This window comes from Periplaneta americana, chromosome 4 (assembly GCF_040183065.1).
Source record: "Periplaneta americana isolate PAMFEO1 chromosome 4, P.americana_PAMFEO1_priV1, whole genome shotgun sequence".
Classification (NCBI taxonomy): domain Eukaryota; kingdom Metazoa; phylum Arthropoda; class Insecta; order Blattodea; family Blattidae; genus Periplaneta; species Periplaneta americana.
Window position 1 is genome coordinate 35494776 of NC_091120.1, and position 27374 is coordinate 35522149.

At 31.9% G+C, this 27374-nt stretch overlaps 2 protein-coding genes across 2 annotated transcripts in view; both read right to left on the minus strand.

The window, feature by feature from the left end:
- The window catches only part of LOC138697704 (4-hydroxybutyrate coenzyme A transferase-like), a 32889-nt gene extending 14820 nt beyond the window's left edge, over positions 1-18069 (minus strand). The window contains exons 1-4 of the mRNA XM_069823179.1: positions 13880-18069; positions 10654-10806; positions 7652-7800; positions 4811-4901 (exon numbers count right to left, since the gene is read on the minus strand). Coding sequence (XP_069679280.1) covers positions 4811-4901; positions 7652-7800; positions 10654-10806; positions 13880-14027 — 541 coding nt within the window. The 5' untranslated portion in view covers positions 14028-18069. The remainder of the gene's footprint in view (positions 1-4810; positions 4902-7651; positions 7801-10653; positions 10807-13879) is intronic.
- A 155-nt stretch (positions 18070-18224) lies between these two features.
- The window catches only part of LOC138697702 (4-hydroxybutyrate coenzyme A transferase), a 112666-nt gene continuing 103516 nt past the window's right edge, over positions 18225-27374 (minus strand). Inside the window, exons 7-9 of the mRNA XM_069823175.1 lie at positions 26855-26992; positions 22719-22847; positions 18225-21940 (exon numbers count right to left, since the gene is read on the minus strand). Of these exons, the coding sequence (XP_069679276.1) occupies positions 21756-21940; positions 22719-22847; positions 26855-26992 (452 nt within the window). The 3' untranslated portion in view covers positions 18225-21755. The remainder of the gene's footprint in view (positions 21941-22718; positions 22848-26854; positions 26993-27374) is intronic.

Here is a 27374-nt window from a genome sequence, read left to right on the forward strand (position 1 = left end):
AGGGTAGACCACCAAAGGGGAACAGAGACATAGAAGTTAAACTGAGAGAGATTCAATCTGGCATCGAAACTAGAATCCGGTGTAGCTTAGTGGATAAAGCGTCAGCATGTAGAGCTGAAAACCCGGGTTCGGGTCCCGGTACCAGAGAGAATTTTTTTTCTGTACTTCAGCTGTGAAAATTTGAGAAATTTAATGCACTCGCGCATATGATACAAGCATTTTATATTACTTTCTACCCATATATATCCAAACAACAGGTATTTAAGTAATATGTAACAGAAAGTACGGTTGTCTGATTATAATATACCAGTCAAGACTACCTATATATTGTTGCACGTGAGTCGCAGAATAAAAACGTGTAAGCCCCTTGTTACATGATTGCTCATGTTCTTTTAAAGCAAAATAACACCTAATGTATGCTAACATCAGCAATTTATTGATTAAATACCTGAAATTTAAAGAGTTCATTTGGTCAGAAAAAAATACGATTTATTATTTAAATTTAAAGTTGCGAATTTAGGTATATTTCTGTTCAATATTTATCTTCTTCCACTGTTGATAACATATTCTTTATTGTAGTTTCAAAACCATCCCATTGTTGATTAACTTCATGAACTTCTAACAGTTTCCAATACTTGTCGTTTCATTTCATTTTATTCTTGCGACAAATAAGTATTATAAATCTTGGCAGTTGAAATTAACTAGTGCACAAGTTATGATATGTCATTTTATTCTTGTGACAAATAAGTACAGTATTATTAATTTTAACAGTTAAAATTAACTAGTACACAAGTTATGATATGTCATTTTATTCTTGTGACAAATAAGTACAGTATTATTAATTTTAACAGTTAAAATTAACTAGTGCACAAGTTATGATATGTCATTTTATTCTCGTGACAAATAAGTACAGTATTATTAATTTTAACAGTTAAAATTAACTAGTGCACAAGTTATGATATGTCATTTTATTCTCGTGACAAATAAGTACAGTATTATTAATTTTAACAGTTAAAATTAACTAGTGCACAAGTTATGATATGTCATTTTATTCTCGTGACAAATAAGTACAGTATTATTAATTTTAACAGTTAAAATTAACTAGTGCACAAGTTATGATATGTCATTTTATTCTCGTGACAAATAAGTACAGTATTATTAATTTTAACAGTTAAAATTAACTAGTGCACAAGTTATGATATGTCATTTTATTCTCGTGACAAATAAGTACAGTATTATTAATTTTAACAGTTAAAATTAACTAGTGCACAAGTTATGATATGTCATTTTATTCTCGTGACAAATAAGTACAGTATTATTAATTTTAACAGTTAAAATTAACTAGTGCACAAGTTATGATATGTCATTTTATTCTTGTGACAAATAAGTACAGTATTATTAATTTTAACAGTTAAAATTAACTAGTGCACAAGTTATGATATGTCATTTTATTCTCGTGACAAATAAGTACAGTATTATTAATTTTAACAGTTAAAATTAACTAGTGCACAAGTTATGATATGTCATTTTATTCTCGTGACAAATAAGTACAGTATTATTAATTTTAACAGTTAAAATTAACTAGTGCACAAGTTATGATATGTCATTTTATTCTCGTGACAAATAAGTACAGTATTATTAATTTTAACAGTTAAAATTAACTAGTGCACAAGTTATGATATGTCATTTTATTCTCGTGACAAATAAGTACAGTATTATTAATTTTAACAGTTAAAATTAACTAGTGCACAAGTTATGATATGTCATTTTATTCTTGTGACAAATAAGTACAGTATTATTAATTTTAACAGTTAAAATTAACTAGTGCACAAGTTATGATATGTCATTTTATTCTCGTGACAAATAAGTACAGTATTATTAATTTTAACAGTTAAAATTAACTAGTGCACAAGTTATGATATGTCATTTTATTCTTGTGACAAATAAGTACAGTATTATTAATTTTAACAGTTAAAATTAACTAGTGCACAAGTTATGATATGTCATTTTATTCTCGTGACAAATAAGTACAGTATTATTAATTTTAACAGTTAAAATTAACTAGTGCACAAGTTATGATATGTCATTTTATTCTTGTGACAAATAAGTACAGTATTATTAATTTTAACAGTTAAAATTAACTAGTGCACAAGTTATGATATGTCATTTTATTCTTGTGACAAATAAGTACAGTATTATTAATTTTAACAGTTAAAATTAACTAGTGCACAAGTTATGATATGTCATTTTATTCTCGTGACAAATAAGTACAGTATTATTAATTTTAACAGTTAAAATTAACTAGTGCACAAGTTATGATATGTCATTTTATTCTTGTGACAAATAAGTACAGTATTATTAATTTTAACAGTTAAAATTAACTAGTGCACAAGTTATGATATGTCATTTTATTCTCGTGACAAATAAGTACAGTATTATTAATTTTAACAGTTAAAATTAACTAGTGCACAAGTTATGATATGTCATTTTATTCTTGTGACAAATAAGTACAGTATTATTAATTTTAACAGTTAAAATTAACTAGTGCACAAGTTATGATATGTCATTTTATTCTCGTGACAAATAAGTACAGTATTATTAATTTTAACAGTTAAAATTAACTAGTGCACAAGTTATGATATGTCATTTTATTCTCGTGACAAATAAGTACAGTATTATTAATTTTAACAGTTAAAATTAACTAGTGCACAAGTTATGATATGTCATTTTATTCTTGTGACAAATAAGTACAGTATTATTAATTTTAACAGTTAAAATTAACTAGTGCACAAGTTATGATATGTCATTTTATTCTTGTGACAAATAAGTACAGTATTATTAATTTTAACAGTTAAAATTAACTAGTGCACAAGTTATGATATGTCATTTTATTCTCGTGACAAATAAGTACAGTATTATTAATTTTAACAGTTAAAATTAACTAGTGCACAAGTTATGATATGTCATTTTATTCTCGTGACAAATAAGTACAGTATTATTAATTTTAACAGTTAAAATTAACTAGTGCACAAGTTATGATATGTCATTTTATTCTTGTGACAAATAAGTACAGTATTATTAATTTTAACAGTTAAAATTAACTAGTGCACAAGTTATGATATGTCATTTTATTCTTGTGACAAATAAGTACAGTATTATTAATTTTAACAGTTAAAATTAACTAGTGCACAAGTTATGATATGTCATTTTATTCTCGTGACAAATAAGTACAGTATTATTAATTTTAACAGTTAAAATTAACTAGTACACAAGTTATGATATGCTTAAATGTGGGATATTGTGATTGATAGATTATAAAAGTCATAAATTATTAAGTTGGAATGCAAAGAAGATTAAGTGGAGCCGAATTTAGAAAACAGTCAAAACTAAATCAGAAGATTAACAGAAAGTACATATTTAGGTAATGTGACGCATAAATAGAGCATTTTTTTTCCAAGTTACTAAAAATGAAAATGGCATTCAGAAACTGATGATCTTCCGTATTATGTAATACAACTAATTACAATAGTGAAAGTAAAATGAATGATAATATCGATCAGTGTTCACGTAATAAAAGTAATGACAGCAATGAGTGTGGAAATAATATAAGTAAAATTAGTGATGCTCCAGCTTTCAAAAATACCTTTCAAAATGCTCTGAATTTTTTCTCGCTGGTGTTCCTTAAATCATAAACAAAACGGTTTCTCACTGACATATCTTTCATTGTACCTCTTCAATATTCTGACAAATATACCAACTTAAAATTTATTTTTATCGATTCTATTAGACATCTTCTTCTTCTTCTTATTTCCTTCAAGTATTAGGCCAAATGGCCTGTTACGATCTCAGTTGAATTTCTATTAGACATAAAAGTATAAAATATAATACGTATATTCAGTGGTCGCTTACCAGTAACGTAATGTGACAGAAAGAGATGATAGTTTAATTTAATGCTGTATTCAATGTAAGAATGAGAAGCATTACAACACTCATTAACTAACTGAAAATTAGTAGTGTTACTATTTTTTTATGCAAGTTCGAATTTAAAATTCTGTACTTTTATTTTTCACTACTCTGCTAATTTAAACATTTTTTTCTGATGTTAATAAAATGAGTAAAATAATTCATTTTTATAATCAGTAAAGCTAAGTCTTCATTTACTAATATCTGCTGAATTAATATGTTAAAATAAATCTAGATATTTTTGTTCTCACAGTTAATTTGGCATATCAAATGAATTCTGTTGGATTAACTTGTCAGTAATAAACATGTTACCTTAAATTTAATATTAATAGATGCAGATCTGGCATAAGAGAGAGATATAATTAATATATAATTTGAAAAATGCAAAATGTTTACTTCATCTTACGATGTTGGATGACTGTGCATGATTATGACTATATAAGTATTTAAATATTCATTAATATGTCACATCAACGGACGTATATACGTCATCCAACATCGTAAGATGAAGTTTACATTTACAATGTTTCTTTCCACCCATAAGCAGTGCTGACTAGATCAGACGCTATGGACAGTACTCTATAACAGAGTCGCCAGTATGAGAGGAGAATTTCAAACCTTTGGCGTGAAACGAACTCGATAGCTCAGTTGGTAGAGCGCCTGACTGGAGTACAGGAAGTCGCAGGTTCGAATCCCGCTCGAGGTTGTGAAATTTTTCTTTCATACCATGGCATGATTGTGACTATATAAATATTTAAATATTCATCAAAATGTTTGTAACGAAGCTCTTAATCATTACATAGTAACATCAAATTCTACTTCTATTAGAGCAGAAATGAGAAATTACCAATGATTGTTTTGCTGTGTATAAGAGCAGCACGTACACAATCAACACTAGTCCCAAGACTGCAGTAACCATGACAATCAGGAGGTGTGACCTGCAATATACAAATTCTAACTTGCACTAAATTTATATACAGAATTATGGAAAGGTAACATACTTTTTAAAAATGTTGAAATACTTTAGTAATTAAAGTTTTATCAATACCGTCAATGCTTATCCATTTAACAAATTTACTGGTTTTACAATAATTTGTTACATTTATTTGATTTTTAACGTTTTCGGCTTTATTAAGCCATCTTCAGAAGAGTTTATGCCCATATGTATGGGATTGGTACATGTGCATACAATACAAATAAATAAACCAATAAACATAACACACTATGAAAGTAATTGGACATATGGGAAAGTTAAAACATCACTGTGCTAAAACTGGCAATATAAGCCGTAATCTGGTTTATTAAAATTGTTACATGCTAAGTTTAATACAATTGTAATTAAAACATGTTGGTATCTGTGTTGGATTCCAGATCTGACAGAGGCTTGATGAGGCAAAATCATGAGTGTTGCAGAGCTATCCTTGTAGTTACTGTCTTGCCTCCTTCAGCAACTACAAGGATAGCTCCGCAACACTCATGATTTTGCCTCATCAAGCCTCTGTCAGATCTGGAATCCAACACAGATACCAACATGTTTTAATTACAATTGTATTTTAATTTAAACTTAGCATGTAACAATTTTAATAACCCAGATTATGGCTTATATTGCCAGTTTTAGCACAGTGATGTTTTAACTTTCCCATATGTCCAATTACTTTCATAGTGTGTTATGTTTATTGGTTTATTTATTTGTATTGTATGCACATGTACCAATCCCATACATATGGGCATAAACTCTTCTGAAGATGGCTTAATAAAGCCGAAAACGTTAAAAATAAAAAAAATGTAACAAATTATTGTAAAACCAGTAAATTTGTTAAATGGATAAGCATTGACGGTATTGATAAAACTTTAATTACTACTGTGTTAGCTTATCGGCCCCATCATGCCTTTTAAAGCTGAAATACTTGTTTTAAATAGGGCCTTAAAATATATGGCTGCCGTAGCACAGGATCTGGCTCCCAGGTGACAGTTGAGCATCTGCCGGTAAAATACTGCCTACAATGGCAGATGCAAAAGGATTGTGAAACTACCTTATAGTTGAAAGTGTCGTCTTTTCGCCCCTATACAAGCTTGTCATCGCGAGTATATGTTTTATCATTCATCCATGTTCATCAATTGAAATTCTTATTTATACTCAATATTAGTCTGGTGTTCTTCTAATGTGTGCAAATCTGTGCGAAACACTTTGCCTTTCAAACTCCTCCATGAATAGAGAAATTAAGAAATGGAGAAAGAAAGTAAAAAGAAAAAAAGAAAAGAAAAAGGAAAATAAAAAGGAAATAAGAAAATAAATCAAGAAATAAAGAAATGTAGGAAGGAAAAATGGAGAAATCAAGAAATGTAGAAAGAAGCCGAAAACATAAATCAATCTTCTTAATGTATCCAGCTGTTTGCTGACAACATAAAGTCCAGTATAGTTCACTGTAGTCTATTCAGTTGTTGTTTTTCAAGAGAAATGAGGGGTATTTTGATCGGTGTTCATTATAGATGCCTGTTGCTAGTAGCCAGAGGTGGGGTGTAGTCAATATATACTGCAGGGCTGTGTCTTCTGCAACTGGTACTGATGATTTTAATTGACTTCTTTTGTGGTTTATGGATGGACAGTATAGAAGAATGTGTTCCAGATCTTCATCATGATTATTACACCACAGACAAGTAGGTTTATCAGAAATGTGAAATCAGTGTAGGTACAATTGTGTGACAATGTGACCTGTTCTGGCTCTTGTTCCCTCTCGTGGGTACCCACCTTGTTGTGGTGAGGGGGCTTAAACTTGTTTAAGCTAACAAATAACAAAAACGTACCCACATAAGATGCATTACCACCAACGCAGTCCCACTATATTTTTCACTGTTTATATTCATGGAGTCCCTCAGTGTAAAATTCTCCGGAGGTAAAATAGTCCCTCAATTGGATCTCCGGGTAGGGACTGCACTGAGAGATGCCAAGGTGAAAACATAAAGAAAAAGAAGAAATAGAGCAATCAAGAAACGAAGGAAAAAAGGTAAAATGAAAAGAGAAAAGAAGAAATACAACAGTCAAGAAATCTAGGAAGAAAGGAAACACCAAAACAGAAAAGAAATATGGAACTGAAGAAAGAAAAGAAGAAATGGAGAGGGAACTCGAGGAGAGTAGAGTAGGGAAGAAATTGTAAAGTGATAATGGGCCAGTGTAGTGTCATTTCCCCAGGACACATGTCTTATATGTGGCAGCTTTATATTTTAATGACTTTGTATTTGTGTGTGGCAACTGTGTTTCTTTTTCCCGCAAATTTATTCTTTTACACAATTGGTTTTGTCTTCAATTGGTTTTATTCTGTGTTATTATGAGTGCAATTGTGAATCTATGAAAACCCTACGAACATTTCAAACCCTAATGATTTGAGATGTGAATCATGTACTCATAGTCCTAATCTGTCATTTCGAAAGAATTTTGGAAAATTTGAAGATTCTGGTTATTCTGAAACGTTGCTAGATTATGTGGTACTGGAATTACAAAATTATTCTGAAATAAATATGAAATACAATTCTGACTTCAATAATATTTACTGGTACATTTCATATTATTTAAAAATAGGGTTCATAACATTTATTCATCCAACAGACCATACACTAATTTTAACGACGGTTTTCTCCTCGTAAGACAGAATTCGTTGGTAAATATTAGTTATATACATTGCATACTTACATGAATAAGAGAAATGGCAGGTTTAAATATCTTGCGGTAGAACATAACAGGAATTTGTGACAAAAATATCGGCACAGAATCAGCATTTCCTTCCGCTACCGAACTTCGAACATTAGCTCCCATGAAGAATGAGTAACTGTGAAATATCTCTGGAAGAATTTAAGTAAGGAAAAAAAAAACAGCAGATAAATCCGAGTTTTATTTTAGTGTTTGTTTTTTATTACTGTACTGCAAAATACCAATAAACTATTTATCAAGTTCATGTGAACTGAAGCCTAACATTTATTTTTTTGAGATTTGAAGCAATTATTTTAATCACGGAAAATATATAGGTATTACAATGAAACCAAAGTCAATGCTACAAAGTGGCAAAGGCTTATGATTTAGTTTAACATTGAGGAGATTATTACAGTAGATAGTATGTATAGTACATCATCCTCAACTGATCAGAAATAATATTATCAATGAGACAGATTTGGTAATGATGTATAAGTGATTTCAGAATCAATCGAATCTATATCCATGTAATACAGATGTCATTTATTGATTTATTTAGCAAAATAAGCGAGGCCAGGGAATAGGAAGAAATACTCTTATAAGTAAACATTCCACATCTTCAAGTTGAAATCTCCCTTAAAATGTTATATAGTGGAAAATATTGCGAAGAAAAACTAATTTACAAAATATTAGCTACCAATACAAACTGTAAGATATAAAAAATTAGTTTTAAATATAGTGTAAAGTGTTCCATTCAAATAGAATTTCTGGTTTTCTTAGCGATAAAATGGTAATATTAAGAGGAGGGTGTATTACCTGAGTTTTAAGGGGAAACAACAAACATTAAGGTAAATATCCTAACAAAATTTCTACTAGGTACACAGTACAAAACTGATTGTGCAATGAGAGTTAATAATTTAATCACTTGCCTGATAATAAAAGCAACATTAAATCTATTCTTTTTCTCTGTTGCTACAAATCATATTTCACAATATGTGTTCAGCAGTCATTGTCAGATTAGGATAAAAAAAAAGGTTTTTGAAGTGTACATTGCAGCATTAAAGATAGGTTCACAAACGAATAACCGTATAAATCTTTTACTGGTATAGGTTATTCGTTATCTTGTGAAACCAAATACACATGTGAACCGTAGCTTACAGTACGAACATTATGGTGGGGGTAAGGGAGCTAGCTAGCTGCGAGTAGAAGCGTAGCAAAGGAGGGAGTCCACTTTCTGCTTCCCCTCAGGTGCAGGTAGGTTTCACGAGATAACAAATGGCCTATTCATTACGAGATTTTCGTGTATTTGTCTTAAATAATGTTGTATAATAAGGGCTATGGGATTCACGTATTCGTAGTTTATTGTATGAATTCATAAGAAAAATGGGAAGAACCAAATGAATGACTGAAACACAAGCAGATTTTGCATCATGCACAATGAATAAAGGAGATATTGTCACATTCTTTATTTTCACAACTGTTGCTGAATTCCTCCACACAGAACTGTGCAGATGTTATCGAAAGATGTGTATATTTCTTTGCAAAACAGGAATACCTAATCATGTCTTAGGATAGAGATGATGAAAAGTGAAAACGTAGAAGTGATTGTATTTCACTCAGGAAATCTCAAGGCATGGTTAGTAGTAACCCTAAATTATTCTTCAGAATTTTAAATTTAAGCATAAAACCACAAATCGTTAGCATCGATGGAAAGGAAACATATAGCAATATTTAAAAAATTGAATAATTTATACTACACAGAGAGAAATAAACTTCGAAATTTCTTGACCTTTCTTAAGGTGTCGAGACATCAGAACTAATGCACTGCTCCACTGATTTAGTAGAATCCGTTTGAGTCTAAAGAAAGTAGCAAAACAGTACAACGTAGTCTGTTACGGTGAGAATCCAAGCCTTTGCATATTGGTAAGGCATCATGTCATAAACACGTTCATGTCTGAGTATTTCTGACAAAGTAAATATTATTCAACATCATGAAAGCAGCACAAATATTAAGACTATATCGCTGGAGAGTTTAAAGTAATAATTAATTAATTATTTTTTCTTTCATTTATTTATTTATTCACTTATTTATTTTTGTATCTTATACATACCGGTATATTCTAGGAAATAAAATTAATTCTTAAATACCCATTCCGGTATGATTGATTTTTTTTTTTTTTTTTTTTTTTTTACTGTCCATTATATCCCTTGACTTTCATGCTCTATCTAAACTTGATGCTTGACTATTGCAGAGGACTTGCTCCACGTGTTATGTCTAAGTAGGTAAACACTGGTTTTCTCTTATATTGATGAAACAGTGTACACAGTTCTTGCAACAACACCACAACACCAAATCAATTGCCATAAGTAGAATTCACTGATGTACTAATCTGGTTTTAATTAGAATACATTTTTCACTTAGAAATTTTTATTCACTTACATTGATGGTACAATATAAGTATAATTCATATTTCTGTTTCATAGTTCTTGTGAACAGAAAATAATTAAGGATAATTTACACAATTTGTACATAAACATATCAAATAAATCACTATAGACAACAGCAAATCATTAAAAAAAAAAAAAAAAAAAAGTAGGACTAGTTATTTTCTTGAAAATCGCCTATCGTAGTTTCAAAATGTTGTTGTTTAGTGCCTTGCATCTGGCAATGAAGCCATTAGCAGAGTTTCAAAATGTTGAAGATATTAAAATTAAGACACGGTTGATAGGCTGTAATTCCCTAAAAGATTTAATTATTCATTTATTTTTATGACTATGTCCTCGATGCATCCTTTTTTATCTCCGAAATACAGGTGAAATCTACGAGTACTACTGCTGCATTTTGATGGAAGTGTTAAAACGAAAACAGAGATGTAGTAGGGGACAGAATGTAGGTATATACCGTTAAGATACATCAACCCTCAACCCCCTAAACAACTTGAATTACTTATATATCAAATTTAAGAGATTCTTTTCTTAGCTGATAAAGCAGTGAATTATTTTACCTTTGCAGTCTTTATCTGTATATGGAGCTGGCCCTTCTGTATGCATATGACACACATGTATATTCTTGAGACATTTTTCCTTACCAACATCTGTCATTGCTCTGACTAAGGGAATTGGTGTTGCAGCTGCACCTTGTATGAACACCGTATCACCTAAGTATCGAAAAATATATACACAGTTAGAAAAACAAAGCTCTTTATAACCACTGGAATTTTTAATATTTAGATTTTTAAGCTGTACAATACGAGTAGGCTATATTACTAGTGATTATTATTTTTAAATGTTTTCACTGTGAAAAATTATACGATACTTTGAAATAATATGTATTACGCCATCACCACCACTACCGCCAGGATACCTTCTTTTTCCTCTTCATGAAACAGGTTGCTTGATCTTTACATCCTCCTCCTCATAATGTCAGTTTTGTTGATCTATTGTCGTCCATTTTTAAGAAATATTATTCATGCTTGCTTTTATTAAATAACATAAGCTTATAATAAGTAAATAGATATTTATCCTTTATTAAATAAAATGAAAGATTCGGGGTACCAGTAAATGTTTGTTGTCTGGGCAGGGCAGGGTCAGTTTGAATGCATTTGTTGCCTAGTGCACATCCTAAAATATTCCGTGTCCACTCTTCACCCCCTCACTCTACATAAACAGGCTATTTATAAGTGCAGATGAAACAACCAACAGTTACACAAACAGCTGGATTTTTCAGGCAGAAAAATGTTTTTTACGTGACATGAAAATAATGCAAACAATGTTATTTAGGCCTATGTAAAAAAAAAAAAGTATACAAGTTTTCTGAAAATTGAAGATTGGACATAAAAATAAAGAGTCTATGTGCCTGGCTCAACTCACTAAGAAAAATGATAAGATCCACTGTAATTTTATTTAGGCCCTAGCTTCTCCCATGGATGTGCAAAACATATATTACATTACTAGCCACACTAGAAAGCTCTGTTTTCTATGGTTTGTTTGTTTCTTTGGCACTTACAGCCTTTTTCACGTCCAGTCTTCAATTGTGACTGCATCATATCAACACACTATTTATAGCAAGAGTAGCTCAGTTGCTAGAGCAAATGGCTATGAACTGGAAATATCTGGGTTCAATCTGAGGTGGTAATAGGATTCTCCCACTGCCAAAATTTCCAGAATGGCCACGAGGTTCACTCAGTCTTCTATCAATTTGCGTAGGTACTGGTACCATGTATTTCATGAGTAAAAGGCAGTTGGAGCTAAAACGTGTTGCAATTAGCTATATGATGAATCGATGATAATAAGGATAAAACATGACGTCATAAACAATTAAGAGAATAGACCTAGTTATATTTAATTCAAAACCCTTTCTTAAAAGTAAATTCACAGCTTCTCTTATTGCTGTGTATGAACTGACAATATTCTTATATCAATCTGTTAAAATTTAATTAAATTTTATCTTTGACTTCGAGTCGCCATTGTTGGAGTGGAAAAAGTTACGGAAATATTTCTGCAAAACATGAAGCATACACTAATTTGATTCTACTGCACGAAGAAATCACCACGAGACTTTTTTCAATTAAGTTTCAGAGGTTGTATCATATTTTTAAAAATACAACTTCTTGGATATTATCGGCATACACATGTTTGTGAATTGAATTGAAACTGATGATAATATGCATATATTCATACCATACCTATTAATCAATAATATTATAGGTCTTAATAATACACGAATATTTTTATTTCTAATCTTATAGATGCAATAAATACCAGTACAGTATTAATAGTGTATTAAATTATTATAAGGGATATTGTAACCATATGAATTTACAATTCAAAGTTTGTTGGTTATAAGTTAAGTAACGGTATATTTTAATAATCACGATGTTGCAACAGTCAACGGCAGCAAATTGATAAATTATGATTCCTGTAATTAGCATCTGTTTCTTGCAGGTAAGCAGACGTCCACTGTTGCGTTATATGGAGAAAGAAGTGTTCGGTTAGAATGAGGTTGAAAGTGCTTGTATAATACAAAACTTCTCTTTTTGTTTCAAGTAGTTACATAATACTGACTGTGGTCTATCACTGTTTATGTATTAGAACCACGACAGGATTCGTAAGCATGGTGATCTGTCCAATTCTAATGACGAAACAGAAACACTCACGTCACTCTTTATGAGACACGCGATATTTCTCAATTCCAGTGACTCATGGTTAGTAGCCTACATAAATTTCTTGAAAGGGAAAAAAATAATGTAACTTAACGAAAATAAAATTTATACCAATTAGGATTTCGGGTTAAAGAACAACATTATGACACCAATTACCGTACTTTATGTTCTTGAGGACTTGATGGGGGTTAAAAATTTATGTTGGGATGCTTTAACCATTATGGATAACATACGATTGTTTTATGGTAATGTTTTCACAATGACTATAAAGAGTAGAAATATTTTCAATTGAAATTTGAATGAATGCTTGCTATCAGAGATGTATGTTTCCAAGATACAGCTGAAGTTTGAGCGTGAAGGACAAGGGTCACAGTTATCTCTTTTGAGAAAAGTAAGGTTACTTTAGAATTTCATATTATATTCGTACACACATCACACATTATGCACATAAGATTAATTACATTACAGCAGCGAAAAGAAATTGACGAGTTTTGTTTCCAAAACTTAACATTTCAAAAATTAAAACACCTTAACAGCTTTGGGACTTTTTAAACATATAAACCAGTGACTTCATGGGCAATTCATATACAGTTACAACAATAGATACAATGATTAGTTTTTTACAGTAATATTAAATTCATTGTTACATTATTCGTTTTGTGATTCTATAACGTGAATGCGAAGATCCTGAGTTCGTAAAACAAATATATATATATATATATATATATATATATATATATATATATATATATATACACAGTATATTTAAATTGCGATATGCAAGAGGAAAAGGAATGTTATGTGTCAACTCCATTGCATCAGTGACATTCTTCCCATCTTTTTCGTACAGAGTCGTTCATTTTAGAAGGGAAATTAACGATTTTATTCAGTAGGCCTAGCTAGTTTTGAACAGCAAAGACCAGCCTCTCTAAATAGGCTACTTTTAAATATTGAGACCTCTTACGAGTTTCTCTGTATTTGACAATTGTTGAGACAGTGTACCTAAACTTTAAACAAATTTTTAACATCGGACGAACAAAACCGCATACAGCTTACAGCCAATTCTTACCAGACTCCAGTGCACACTCCAGGGCATCATAAGCAGAAAGGTAACCAGGCTTCCTATCCAGAGGCATTGCAGGTTCTCTGCTGTAAGTGTAGTACAGTCTCGTACATCGTAGCTTCTGGCATAATTTTCTCATGTAAGCCATCATCATAGCACAGAAAGAAACTAAACGAGGTTTATAACATACTACATAAACGAAATACAGTCATTACTGATAAAATTGTTGCCTGATCAACACAAGTCTACAAATACAGAATAAGCTACAAACTGCAAAATGAACTGCATTGTTGTTACTTGGCATTTTAAAAACAAATGTGAACGCTCTTTTATTAGCAAGTCAGAAATTCTCTCTCTCAAACTAAATTTCTCTCTTTCTCTGCACTTCATGCTTCCTATAATCTGTAATGCTCTGTATAATTCTTTGAACTCCTGTTTTGACCACTTTATTTCTAAACCGTGTTTAACAAAAGAAAATAATGCAACATAATGGAGCATTAATTTTATATTATATATCGACAATGGAAGTATTGTAAAATACTTTCTCTTTCGACGTCATCATGCACCTCAATGATGTCTTTTAATTCATTCTCAACTACAGGTGTTAAAATTTAATGCTTTATCAAGTTATAAAAATAGCTAGCCAATGTCTATTTTAACTCTTGAATACAGGACCTGATACGCCATATTTTGGTAACCGACACTGAATTATCTTTGTAAAATACAGTAACTTTCCCTCCCAAATTATGTGCACTTCTCGATAATGTCATGCTAATATTAAAAATTTAATTTTAATAATTTCGGTACTATTCAGTAACAGTAACTATAAATTTCACTCCTTCAATAAAGTTGAACTTCACTGCAGCCTTTTTATAATATTATATATGCAGCCTAGGGTTGCCAAATCTGGTACACAAAATTACCGGCCATTTTATACACGCAAGTTTGGATGAATATATAATAATAATAATAATAATAATAATAATAATAATAATAATAATAATAATAATAATAATAATAATCTGAGAAAAGAAATCTTACTTCAGTGTTCCAAAATGCACTTTTTATAATAAACAGAAATGCACACAAGTAGTGCATATAACTACCAAGAGTTACTATTTCACTATTGTTACAATTTCACTACACTCTCAGTTTCACAGTTCATGATCCCGTGTAGGTCTCAAATTAATGATTTGCACTTTTTAATTTTGTATTTTCGCCAAAATTTCCGGCCATTAAATACCAGCTAGTTGGCAACGCTAATGCAGCCCTGTATTTACGAGGGCAATCCAGGAAATAACGACCGTTCGCGCATACCTGCCGCGCAGCTGACTCCCCTTCCTTGTTTGAAGGTCAACTGGCTTCCTTAACATGTGTTCTCATAATGTTGTGAGTACTGGTTGCAACAAGTCGCCATTGTGCATTTTGTGTTACTTCAAAACGAACGACGTGATTGATAATCCCGCCGACTGTGAGGTGAGGAGTGTGATTCGATTTTTGAATGCCCGACATTTGAAACCTGCAGAAATTTACCGGCAATTGAAAGAAGTGTATGGTGATACTGTAATGAATGAAAGAAATGTGAGAAAATGGTGCGAAATAACTACTGAAGCTTTCCTGGCGACGTGATAATTCGAAATTTTCTCGGGCTTCAGCGGAGAACTCGTCCGCCGAGCCTACCGTGAGACCCAAGGTCATTCAGCCGGAAAGCACAAAGCAAGACGACACGTCGGCAACATTCTCGCCGCGGTCCGCACTAATAATAGCCAATCGGCGCACAGCTCCTCGGCTGACTCCCTCTGGCACTATAAATTAAGGAGCTAGGTACCCTCAGATATCACTTAACCCTGAAGATGAGGAAGATGAACATCCTCGAAACGTCGGTGGATCACCAACTTATGACCTGGCTGGAAGCCAGAGAAAATTTCGAATGGTGCGAAATGTTCAACAATGGGCGAACAAATGTCCACGATGAAACTCGACCTGGACGCCCATCACTCATCACAGAAGACCTGAAGACTAAAGTGAACGACAGAATCTTGCAAGACAGGCGCACATCACTCGACGAATTGCATATTGCCTTTCCTGACATTTCTCGTTGTTTGCTTGGCGAAATTGTGTCGCAACATCTTGGCTACCACAAAATCTGTGCCCGCCCGCACATTGCTGCTTCAACTCGAGAATTGCTGGATCAATTTGGTTGGGAAATCTTTGATCATCCGCCCTATAGTCCAGACCTTGCTCCTAGCGATTTTCACCTTTTCACTAAGCTGAAAGACTTTCTGGGTGGTACACGTTTTGGAAGTGATGAAGAGTTGAGGAAGACAGTGAACACCTGGCTTAATGAACTGGCGGCAGAGGCGTATAACACGGGAATTCTAAAGCTAGTGAACAGATACGACAAATGTTTAAATGTAGGTGGTGATTATGTAGAGAAGTAAAGGAAGCTTCAGTTATGTAACAGACTTTGTTAATCAAATATATTTTTTTTTAATTATTACAACAAAACGGTCGTTATTTCCTGGATCCCCCTCGTAGATAGTACCACAAAGTATGATAGTACTATAAATTATGCCCATGGGATCGAAACAATTTTGCTACCTCCACCAATTAACTTACGCAAATCTTAGATATTTAGCAAACTGAAAAAAAGTGGTATATAACAACAATTTAACATACTCTATTATTTAATGCAGGTATCTTCGAAACAGAAAAAAATATCGACAAATTATTTTCAGCTCAATTTTTCTTTTCCCAAATTTTGTAACTAGCCTGGGCCCATGTGTAAACATGAGCCTGAATAATCCTTAGTAAATTCTATGTTTAATACATTAAGGGTGAAGACAATATTATGCCATTAATTAAAAATATCTAAAAATTGTTTAATTTTTAATACTGAAATTACTGTGGCCATAAATTAAAATCTTCAGTAAAGAGCTATGAGAAAAGTTCAATGTTTTCCAAAAATTCATCAAGGTGGAACATTTGAATTAAAAGAATTACTGCTAATTATTGTAAGTTACAGTGAGAAAATTCCATATTGTACTTATCAGAGTTATTAACATAAACACTTTATCTAGATATACATTCATGTTGGTTAGTAGCCTACCAAATTCTGAATAAATACAGAAATTTTAATTCAAAAACTAAACATAAGAACTGAACTGTAAGCCACAAATTGAAGGACGGGCAGACAGATATTAAATAAAACCTTTATTTGAATAAATATGATCGAAAACGCCTAAGAATAGCCTATTCTTTGTGCAATTTCAATATCTTCTCCATCGTTTCACAAGAAAATGAAAGTACAATCATTAATGATGATGCAGAAGTGATGATGGTAACATGGTCGTTGTGATGATAGCTTATGATTATTATCAGTGGCCTTATATCTTCAGCATTTCAGTTTTATTGTGAGAAATGCTATCTGATTTTACTAAGGTACATTTCAGTTTCCTTGGGGACTTATAATAACCACTCAAGAGGATTTGAATCTACGAAATGTGATTCTGACAATCAGCCAAAAATCTTCTGTAATTTTTAAATGTACAATATTTTCTCTGGATTCTTTAAAATAGAAAGATTAAAAAAAGAAGGATGTCAAGTTGCAACTGGCAGCTTTCAGCGTCACCTGATATTTCGTCATGGGAGCCATAGTGTATAATACCAAACTTTCTGTAGTAACATCTTCCACATGCCCTACTGACCATAAACTACCATAGTTGAGATGAATACTGCCAAAACAATGCATAACGAAAATGTACAGTAGTGCTTAATGAAAAAGACTCAATTGCTATTGTATATCCGTCTTAAGTCTGCAACATCCGGTCTTCATAGAGTTGATGCCAGTGTTCTAATTCTCTTCCATAAAAGTAGATAAATATTCTAGAACTTCCACTTTTTTTTTTATTTCATTGTGATTAGTTTCCTTATACACCCCGACTGGTTGCAGAAGACAAATATTATTTTAGTTAAATCTTAACTTGACTTTACCCCGATGTCTTTTGCTGTTTTAGATCAAGGCACACTGTGATATCGACATATTATGGAAGACCTGTTGCACTAAATTTTAGTGAATAATAACAAAAAAACTCAAAGTCTTGTAAGAGTAATAAAAAATAACACCACAGTACCATAGCAGTAAATATCACAAGATGGAATGTATGCAGTTTATCACTAACACTCAAAGCTTCAGTTTAAGATTCCAGATATATGTTCTGCTACACAATTGATACTTGAATCAGTTTTCAGATTGAGTTTGTGCATATTTATTTTTCAATTTACTTGGTTCTTCACAAATCTTCAATAATTATCTACAATATATATATTTTTTTCCATCAAGAGATGCAACAAGAATTTAATACATGTTTATTTATCAAAAACTGATGACATTTTGCCATTACAAAGCAATAAGGGATGAAATTAAACACGTATGTCTACACTACATTAGTTTCATGTAAAAATAACAGTATGTTGTATAAAATTTAAACAACATACCATTTCAATATTATAACGATCCTGCTGAAGAAACTTAGTGCAAGAATAGTTAGTCAGAAAACTTTCATGGAATGTATTAAAAAGTTTCAATTGCAAATACAGCCTAAACCAGAAAACTTTTGTCTGCAATGCTTAGAGCCTTATACGTGAACTAGCACATGTCTTAAAAAAAAAAAAAGTAGACGAGGGAAAGGTACACGATTGGTATTGCTTATAATATTGGATCTGACATTTTACAAGTATGTGGGCGACAATGCTGACTGTTCACCAAGACATTTCTTGTCAGAATCTTGGAACAAGTTCTGAAAAGTATTGAAAATTAAATTAGCCTACAGAATATCATTAAAACATATCTAAGTATACTACACAAGTATTGCTCTTCAAATTGCTATAAATATATACGTTGCAGTAAATTATGCACATATAAAAAACATACACAGTTGAATATCTTATTTCTAACTAAGCAATACTGATTTTAAGAAGTTGCATATACGTGTTCTGTGACAGCTGTCGTTGAGTTCTGTTATCTCAAACATTAAATTTATTCATTTTCACTGATGGCTAGGCACTATGCCACAGAGGCATAAGGACAGAGGTAGAGCTTCTTTCATTTGTACATATTTTATATGCTTGAGAAAGAAAGTAAAATAACAATTGTTTCAGCAAAACACACTATAAAACAAGTTCATTTCTAACAGATGTGAAGCATTATCAGTTGTCATGCAGACGTTCAACCGAATTATAAACATGTTTGTTACGTACTTTTCAGGGTACTCTCGTTCTTTTTCAAGAAAACTTTCCGAATTGTTGAATTTTACAATTCTGGTAATAATGTGCGAAATTGTAAGACTCATTAAACTGAATTTTGTCAGAGAGTGTACAAGTTTCATGGCATATGACAAACCATAGTACAGTAATTAATACTGTTCCACCAAACATATTATTTTCGAAGTTTGAAATGTATGTGGTATCATGCCAGACATTTATTTCCTTACTTTTTTTATGAGACTTAGCTCACTGTCACTATAAGACGTCAATTCAGCACTTCTGGTCTTAATCAATTGTATGCAAACATTAAATAAAACTGTATTTTCAATGCATTATGAAAACCATATCAAACAATTCATTTTTTTCGGAATATTATGATAAGCACTTTCTTGTGTTAAATTTTAACGTACCTTGTTAACATGTTTCGGCCTATTTTGGGTCATCTTCAGAACTGGTCGTTGTTGGTCTTGGCGCCTCTTGTTTCCTGTGAGGGTGCGTTCGTAGTGTAGAGTCAAAGAGTGTATGTGTTTTGAAATTGAGTTGTGTGTTGAGAATATCCTTGGGGTGTGTTTTCGTGTGTCTGTATATTTCATATTGTTCTAGTGTGTTGAGTTTTTGGATTTTTGGTTGGATGTGCAGTATTTCCATGTCTGTGTTGATGTCTCTGTAGGTGTGGTTGGCATTTGTGATTTGTTCTGCATATGTGGAGGTGTTTTGTAATTTTGTTATGGCTGTGATGTGTTCTTTGTAACGTATTTGAAATAATCTGCCTGTCTGTCCTATGTAGAAGTTGTTGCAGGTGTTACATTTGAGTTTGTATACGCCTGTGTGGTTGCATTTGTTTGTTTGGTGTTGTTTGTGTGTTGAGATGTTTTTGTAGAGTGTTGTTTATTCTATATGCGATGTTGTAATTTAATTTCTTGAATGAGGTTGCAATTTTATGTGTGTTTTTGTTTTCGTATGTTAGTGTGATGTATTTTTTGTGTTCCTGTGTTTGTGTTGTATTCTTCTGTTTTTTGTGGTTTTGTTTTGTCTTATGTATTATGTTGTCTATTATGTTGGAGTTGTATCCGTTTTCTTGTACTATGTATTTTATTGTGTTTAGTTCTTCGTAGTAATCCTGTTGGTTCATTGGTATGTTGAGTAGTCTGTGTACCATAGTTCGGAATGCAGCTTTTTTGTGTTGTGTGGGGTGGTTGGATGTGTTGTGTATGATATTCTCAACACACAACTCAATTTCAGAACACATACACTCTTTGACTCTACACTACGAACGCACCCTCACAGGAAACAAGAGGCGCCAAGACCAACAACGACCAGTTCTGAAGATGACCCAAAATAGGTCGAAACATGTTAACAAGGTACGTTAAAATTTAACACAAGAAAGTTCTTATCATACATATTCCGAAGTGATACAGTGTCAAAAGTTGTGTACTCAAGATGTATAATTCATTTTTATGTATTTTTAAATGCAAAGCAAAGGAAAGTGAAATTTCAATACAAAGCACTTTCATTTTCTATAGCGTTTTTAAGGATATGTTCCAAAATGGTAAGATTTATTACGAATGAAATAACTGTGGACCACTGTACTGTCAACAGATTTCGAAGTACTTGTGTACTATATTTTTGACGGATAGTTTGCTGACATGCCAGCTCCAATTCATTATTTGTAGACATTTCGTTTAAATTGCTTCATACAGTTCGACATTACAATTTTAACGATTTATATTAAGCTTAAATTAGTGCCTTCACATGCGATGTTTTGTTTTTTGTTAATTTTCTCAAACGATTTAGTCATCAAAGAACAGTTTGTTTTCATTTAACAGCATCAATAAAAATACCAAATATATATTAAAAGAACGTGCCTACATAATTAATACCATGTACAATAATTAATTTCTGACTTCAATCCTATCACAGTGAACAGTAACTATCATAGCTAAATTATCTTACTCGCTTACAGAGACATGTTTAATTAACTTTGTACACTAATTGTATTTCCTGTGTCGATCACTTTTGATTTCAATCCACAACATTAGAAACTACATCCATTATACACCTATTCTTACAGGCTATCTTTCCTAGTGATGAATGATATATATATATGAGCAAAGTTTCCAGCACTCATTTTAAAATGTGTAGTACCTTCCTACAGACGAGTTACAAAGATCATTGCCTTCACGAATATCTAAATTCACCATCGATGTTCTATATTATAATTCTAGAGACTAATTTGTTATTTCCTGTATCTTATAAAGCAGCAGCTCTGCAGTGTGCTTGAATGCAATAACAAAAGAACCATTGATTCTGTCATACGTAGCCAACTTTCCAGATTTTTAACTAAACTTGTGCTAGTGTTTTAGCAATGTTGCCACAATTACGTCAAAGGCAAATAGAATGGTACTGCTAAGAGCATCATTTTCCTACTTCATACTGGTTACAATCAGATAAGGCAATATGAATACTATTAAAGAAACTGAACTTTGTAGTAGCGAGTTAGTAAATTGCCGTTTTTCACCCCCTATAGCTGACTTTTTGCATTTTTTGACGATCAACATCTGATTTTTAATGGTGATGGAAGAATACCGGTATGTTATTGAAATCAAACTTGAAACGTTCAAGGTGATGGCATGCATTTCAGTCGTTCAAATGCAGCTTTCTCAAGAGATTCTCGATGGTTTGGGTGGGCAATATTAATGAGAGCATGTGCTCTCTGACGGAGAGACTTCCCAAAGAGGTACGCAACTCCATGTTCTGTCACAACATAATGCACATGGGCTCTGGTAGTCACAACTCCAGCACCTGAAAGCAAATTAAACATGTCAATGCACAAATCATATAGTCGCAACATATTCATACAATTTTGCAGTATTCGACATGGGTTGTAATTGTAAATGTATGTTTACTACTCACTTGTAACTTTATAAGGCTCATTTCCATATTTTATAAGTGTATGAAAACATGCGTTTTTGCAATTGAATTGCGCTTTTATTACGTACTTTCTACAAAATTTGGATTAAGGTTCACATCTTATCTCTATTATTATTATTAGCAGTGGGGCAACAACAGGGGGAAGTAAAGGGGTTAAGATTTACCCCCTCCCCTATAAAGGGGTAAATAGTATAATTTTTACTAGTGCTGTTGAATTAATCGATTAATCGAATTTATTAACCGATTAATTTTAAAATTCGATTAACCAATCAAATGGGTTTTAATCGATTAATCGAACCAATTAAAAAACATCGTATAATGAAGAAAACAATTATCCTGTGAACTCTGCGTAGCACAAAATCTGAATACATAATTTGATGTAGTGTTCAAAGATTTTGCTTGATTGCTAGTTACTCAGAGGTATTCAGTGTTTTATATTTGCGAACTTCAGTTAAATGTTGCATGGAAAACTTGTGAAAGTTTCGGATTTAAGTATAGCGTAGTTAGTTCCCCACCATTATGGTAAGACTTACTGTCATGAAAATTGCACGACAAAATTCTTACTCCAAGCAAATTACGTTGTTTGCCACTGATTACTCTTTTAAAAGTTTTTTGAAGCTTCTGCAAAATGAGTATAATTTCAACATACCACTTTTTATAACAGGACTGATCTTGCTTTCTCCTTTGTTAGTGACTGATGGAAGAGCAATGATTGGTTTTCCTTCACCATCCAGAGCTTCAGCTGCACCACGAATGAAATCCACTTGGCCGCCAAACCCTGAATTAATAGAATTATTTTAAGTACCGGTACTATTTTTTTAATAGGTTAACAAGCCCACATTACATTTCAGTTTACTGTACTTAATCTAGATACAGGTAAATAAAGCTTCAAATAAACACATTTACGCACAAAACTAATGAAAGGAGTGTTATTAAATATGTTGTTGCTATTAACTAATGCCGAGTTCTTCGCAATAAAGGCATTAACTCTCTTGTTCTCCAATATTTCTCACACATAATGTTACTAAATATAAAAATAAACCAAATAAGTCACCGATAACTCCACTGACATACTCGGTCTCTCAAGAAATGGATTAGGAACACCTCAAAATCTGTGCTTCAGTGGCTGGCCATGATAATATCTTTGAAAAATATTGGAGTGCAAGAGGTCAAATGACTTTATTGTCAAACGCCTGGCATTAGAAAACAACAACAACAACATACTCGGTCTTGAAAGCGAAGGTATTACATTAAATACCGGTACTAGAATGATTACATGTATGCCCACAATAATAGTATTGTTCGTGTCTATCCCAAACAAAATTTCAAGTCAATTATGATATGAAGTATTAAACAATAAAAATAATATATGAAGGAAGGTGGAACACAACAATGAAACTACTAAACTATAAGTTCGATAGGTATCTTCATGGAGAAACATTTGAAACACCCTACCACAAATCAAATTTCTTTCTTCATGAGAGAGAGAAGGGAGGATAAAAAAAAAGACAAAAGAGCAGACAGAAGGAAAAACCCATTGAAAATTAAGAGGTCCTTCAAAGAAAAAGCACCATTGCTTTACGTGGGCTTGCACAATGGCATTAATAGTGACATCAGAGTTCTTTGATGAGATTACAGAGATCAATAATTAATATTTTTATAGCACATATGTACAAACTGCTGATTACTATTGTGGAATGTAGGAGTGAAAGAATTTTAATATAAACATTTTCCTATATTCGAAACATAAAAGTCCTCAAAGTAATAAATAAGTAAACCTACTATGTATTTCAGTACTAAAGTGGTATTTAAAACCTCTGAAATTATACATTTTTATGCAATATTTTTCGTCATTTGAAATATCTTTAACACATCCTTAGAACATATGATCTCATTTCAATTAACAATTGAGGTGCTGAGATCAAAAAATGGGACTCGTCATCAATTTTGGGATAGCTGATTTACGACTGTTTCCATATTATATGAATGACCTTTCATCGTTTAATTTAAAAATGGAAGTTGTCACTTCCGTGGAATATTGTAGAATTCTAGCATTAAGTTGAAAAATGGGATTTATCGAATGCCTATTCTTCTTTTTGTAAACAAAGTGTTTCACGTGCTTCGAGATTCAGTGTTAAAGAAAATGACCCAGGAACCCAGCATTCTGAGAGTAAGTTGTGACACTGAATATCACCCAATTTAATAGTGTGTTACTAGGTTGTCAACTTGTTTATAAATATAGTTTTGTGTTTTAACGTTTTGTGTCTAAGTGTTCTGCCCAAGGGCAGGTCTTTCACTGCAAATCCAGCATTCTCCAGTCTTTCCTATTTTTTGCCTTCCTCTCTGTCTCCTCATTTGATCCATATACCAACGTTTATATCTGTGGCCGGGAGGAAAAAGGTCTTAAGTAAAAATGTTATACTTTTCAGGAGGGCAGTAGAAAGATTGAAATTGGTGTCAATTATACCGTTCTTTTAATTAAAAGGTTTTTCCTGGATATTATTTGTTTATATTTCTTCTAAAATAGATAATGTTGTTCATTTAACAATTTTGTTGATTATTTCCAAAAATAGCAGCACTTAAGCCCTTTTAAGACTACAACCCAAATTGAGTAGAAGGGACTATTTAAACATAAGACCTTTTTCATGTCAAAGTAAATGGGAAATGTAAATTATTAGGAGTGTAAAATAGGTCTTAAACAATATAGGACTGTTTACCTGCAGCTGAAAGTTTTAAAAGGAAAGAGCAACAGTACGTGATAAAATAGCTAAAATACAAGTTAGACCTTTTTAACAGGGAAGCACGGAAAGTAAACATGTAATGGTTTGTAAGGAATAAAGTATTAAATATTCTTAAGTTCTTTATTCTGTGTATGCTTGATTCAAAAAGTACTTAGGACATTTGGTAACACTCTATAAATCCAGTCAGGGGTCTTATTTCACTTTAACGGTTTTACGAGCTTGTAGAGAATTGTTTCCGCTTTCAGAATATATAAAAACCTCATTTTCACAAAAAATTGACTTAAGACCTTTATCCTCCCGGCCACAGATATATCAAGAGTAATATAATTCAATACCAAAAAATGATTCCCATTTTTAATTTATTTACTATTTTTTATGAAAGTTCGTTCTTTTAGATCAAAAAGGGTACATGTCAGCAGTTTTCAAAGCTATTTGTCTACGTTCTGACTTCTAAAACAATTAACTCTTTACGGGGCAAGTTCAAGTTACCAATACCACAAACAAGGGGTTAAGGTAAATATAATGCAACTTGTGGAGTTTTTTGTGTTCTTCTCAAAATGACCTCTGCATGACTAGTCTCATTTTTGATCACAATGCCTCAATTGTGTCATTCTGCATGAAGTATATGTTTAACGTCCTTGGTTAAGTTGCTTTTATATAAAATCTATACTAATAATAAATCTGTAGCCGAAATTTTTCTGGTAATTTTCGATTTTCCAAAAATAATTGGTCCTAACATATATAATTAATCACCCTGAAACCGAAAATCGCTTTTCTGAAATTTTTGTTTGTATGTCTGTCTGTATGTTTGTTACCTTTTCACGCGATAATGGCTGAATGGATTTCGATGAAAATTGGAATATAAATTAAGTTCGTTGTAACTTAGATTTTAGGCTATATGGCATTCAAAATACATTATTTAAAAGGGGGGTTATAAGGAGGCCTGAATTAAATACATCGAAATATCTCGCTTATTATTAATTTTTGTAAAAATTTTACATAACAAAAGTTTCTTTACAAATAATTTCCGATAAGTTTTATTCCTTGAAAAATTTTAATAGGACTGATATTTAATGAGATAAATGAGTTTTAAAATTAAAATAACTGCTATCTAAGGCCGTGTAATGAATTAAAAAATAAATGACTTCGTCTATAAGGTGCCTTGGACAGCAACAATCGAAAGCTATGAAGGATAGCCTACAGAGAATGTTTCTGTGTTTGTATGAAGCAGGGGCGTATTTTGCGGGCTACCGGTGGTAGCCCAAGGAAATTACAAAAGAAAAAGTTTATAATATAACATAATGTAATAATTTTGTATTATTAGTTTTACCATAGTAATTAAAATTAAAGTAATTGTTAGATATATTTTGTGTAATAATAGGGTCAGCGGTAGCCCAAACCCTTTAACCAGTATACGCCACTGGTATGAAGTAATATCGGAAGCTAAATTAACCAATTTGTATAATTAATTATTATTTCACCATTGGAAAGTGTAGTTTCTCTAGATGAACATAATGCTATAATGTTATTACAGTAACTTCTGATATAATATGATATGATATAATATAATATAATATAATATAATATAATATAATATAATATAATATAATATAATATAATATAATATAATAAAATATAATATAATATAATTTAAGTTATTTGAAGGGTTCAGAACCACAGTGGGCCAAGCGCCATTTACTGAATACGTAGAAAACAAGGGTTAAAATTAAGTTATTACCAGAATTCAATGGAACCTATAACAAGTAAAATAAAATATACACATTAAATCTAAATGATGTCAATCTTCATTAAGCTATGGTTGCATGTAATAAGAATTAAGAAACATGTTAAAGGAATTGTCATTGCACCAAATGAGTGTCTTATTAAACGATTTATTCTTCTATCAAACACGAATGTTCCCTGGATCAAATGTCCTATTTTAATTATGTAATTACTTTATATTTATTTCTAACGGGTGCAGCGGAGCGCACGGGTACGGTTAGTATGAAATAAATAATTAAAAAGCAATCATGTTGTTAAGTACCTGAGTACATCCTGGTTCCAATGGAATCTGACACTACTTGACCTGTCAGATCAATCTCAATACAAGAGTTGATAGCAGTCATTTTTGGATTCTGGGCAATGACACCAGTATTATTTACATATGAAACATCACGCATTTCTGTAATAAGAAAGTGACAAATGGTTAGGTAATATCTGTATCAAAGGTGTAGCAATTACAAACATTTGGAATGACATTAAATAAAAAGTAAGAATAAGAACAAACAGAGTAAAATATACTGTATAAAATTTATTTATTTATACAATGTCCTTAATAAAATTATGAAGTGTCTTTACATTTGACTTAAATTACGACAAAATTATTCAGCATTAATGATGCGCAATTTCCTCCCAAAGCCATGAAAAACTTCAGTCAGGATATCTGGTCAACAAAATAAAACATCAGACAGTCCAAAATTAAAATGAGCAATCTATGTTATGATCAGTCCACCTGATATATACATCTGAGTATGAAACTTTACCACATTTGCTTGGGAGTTGCC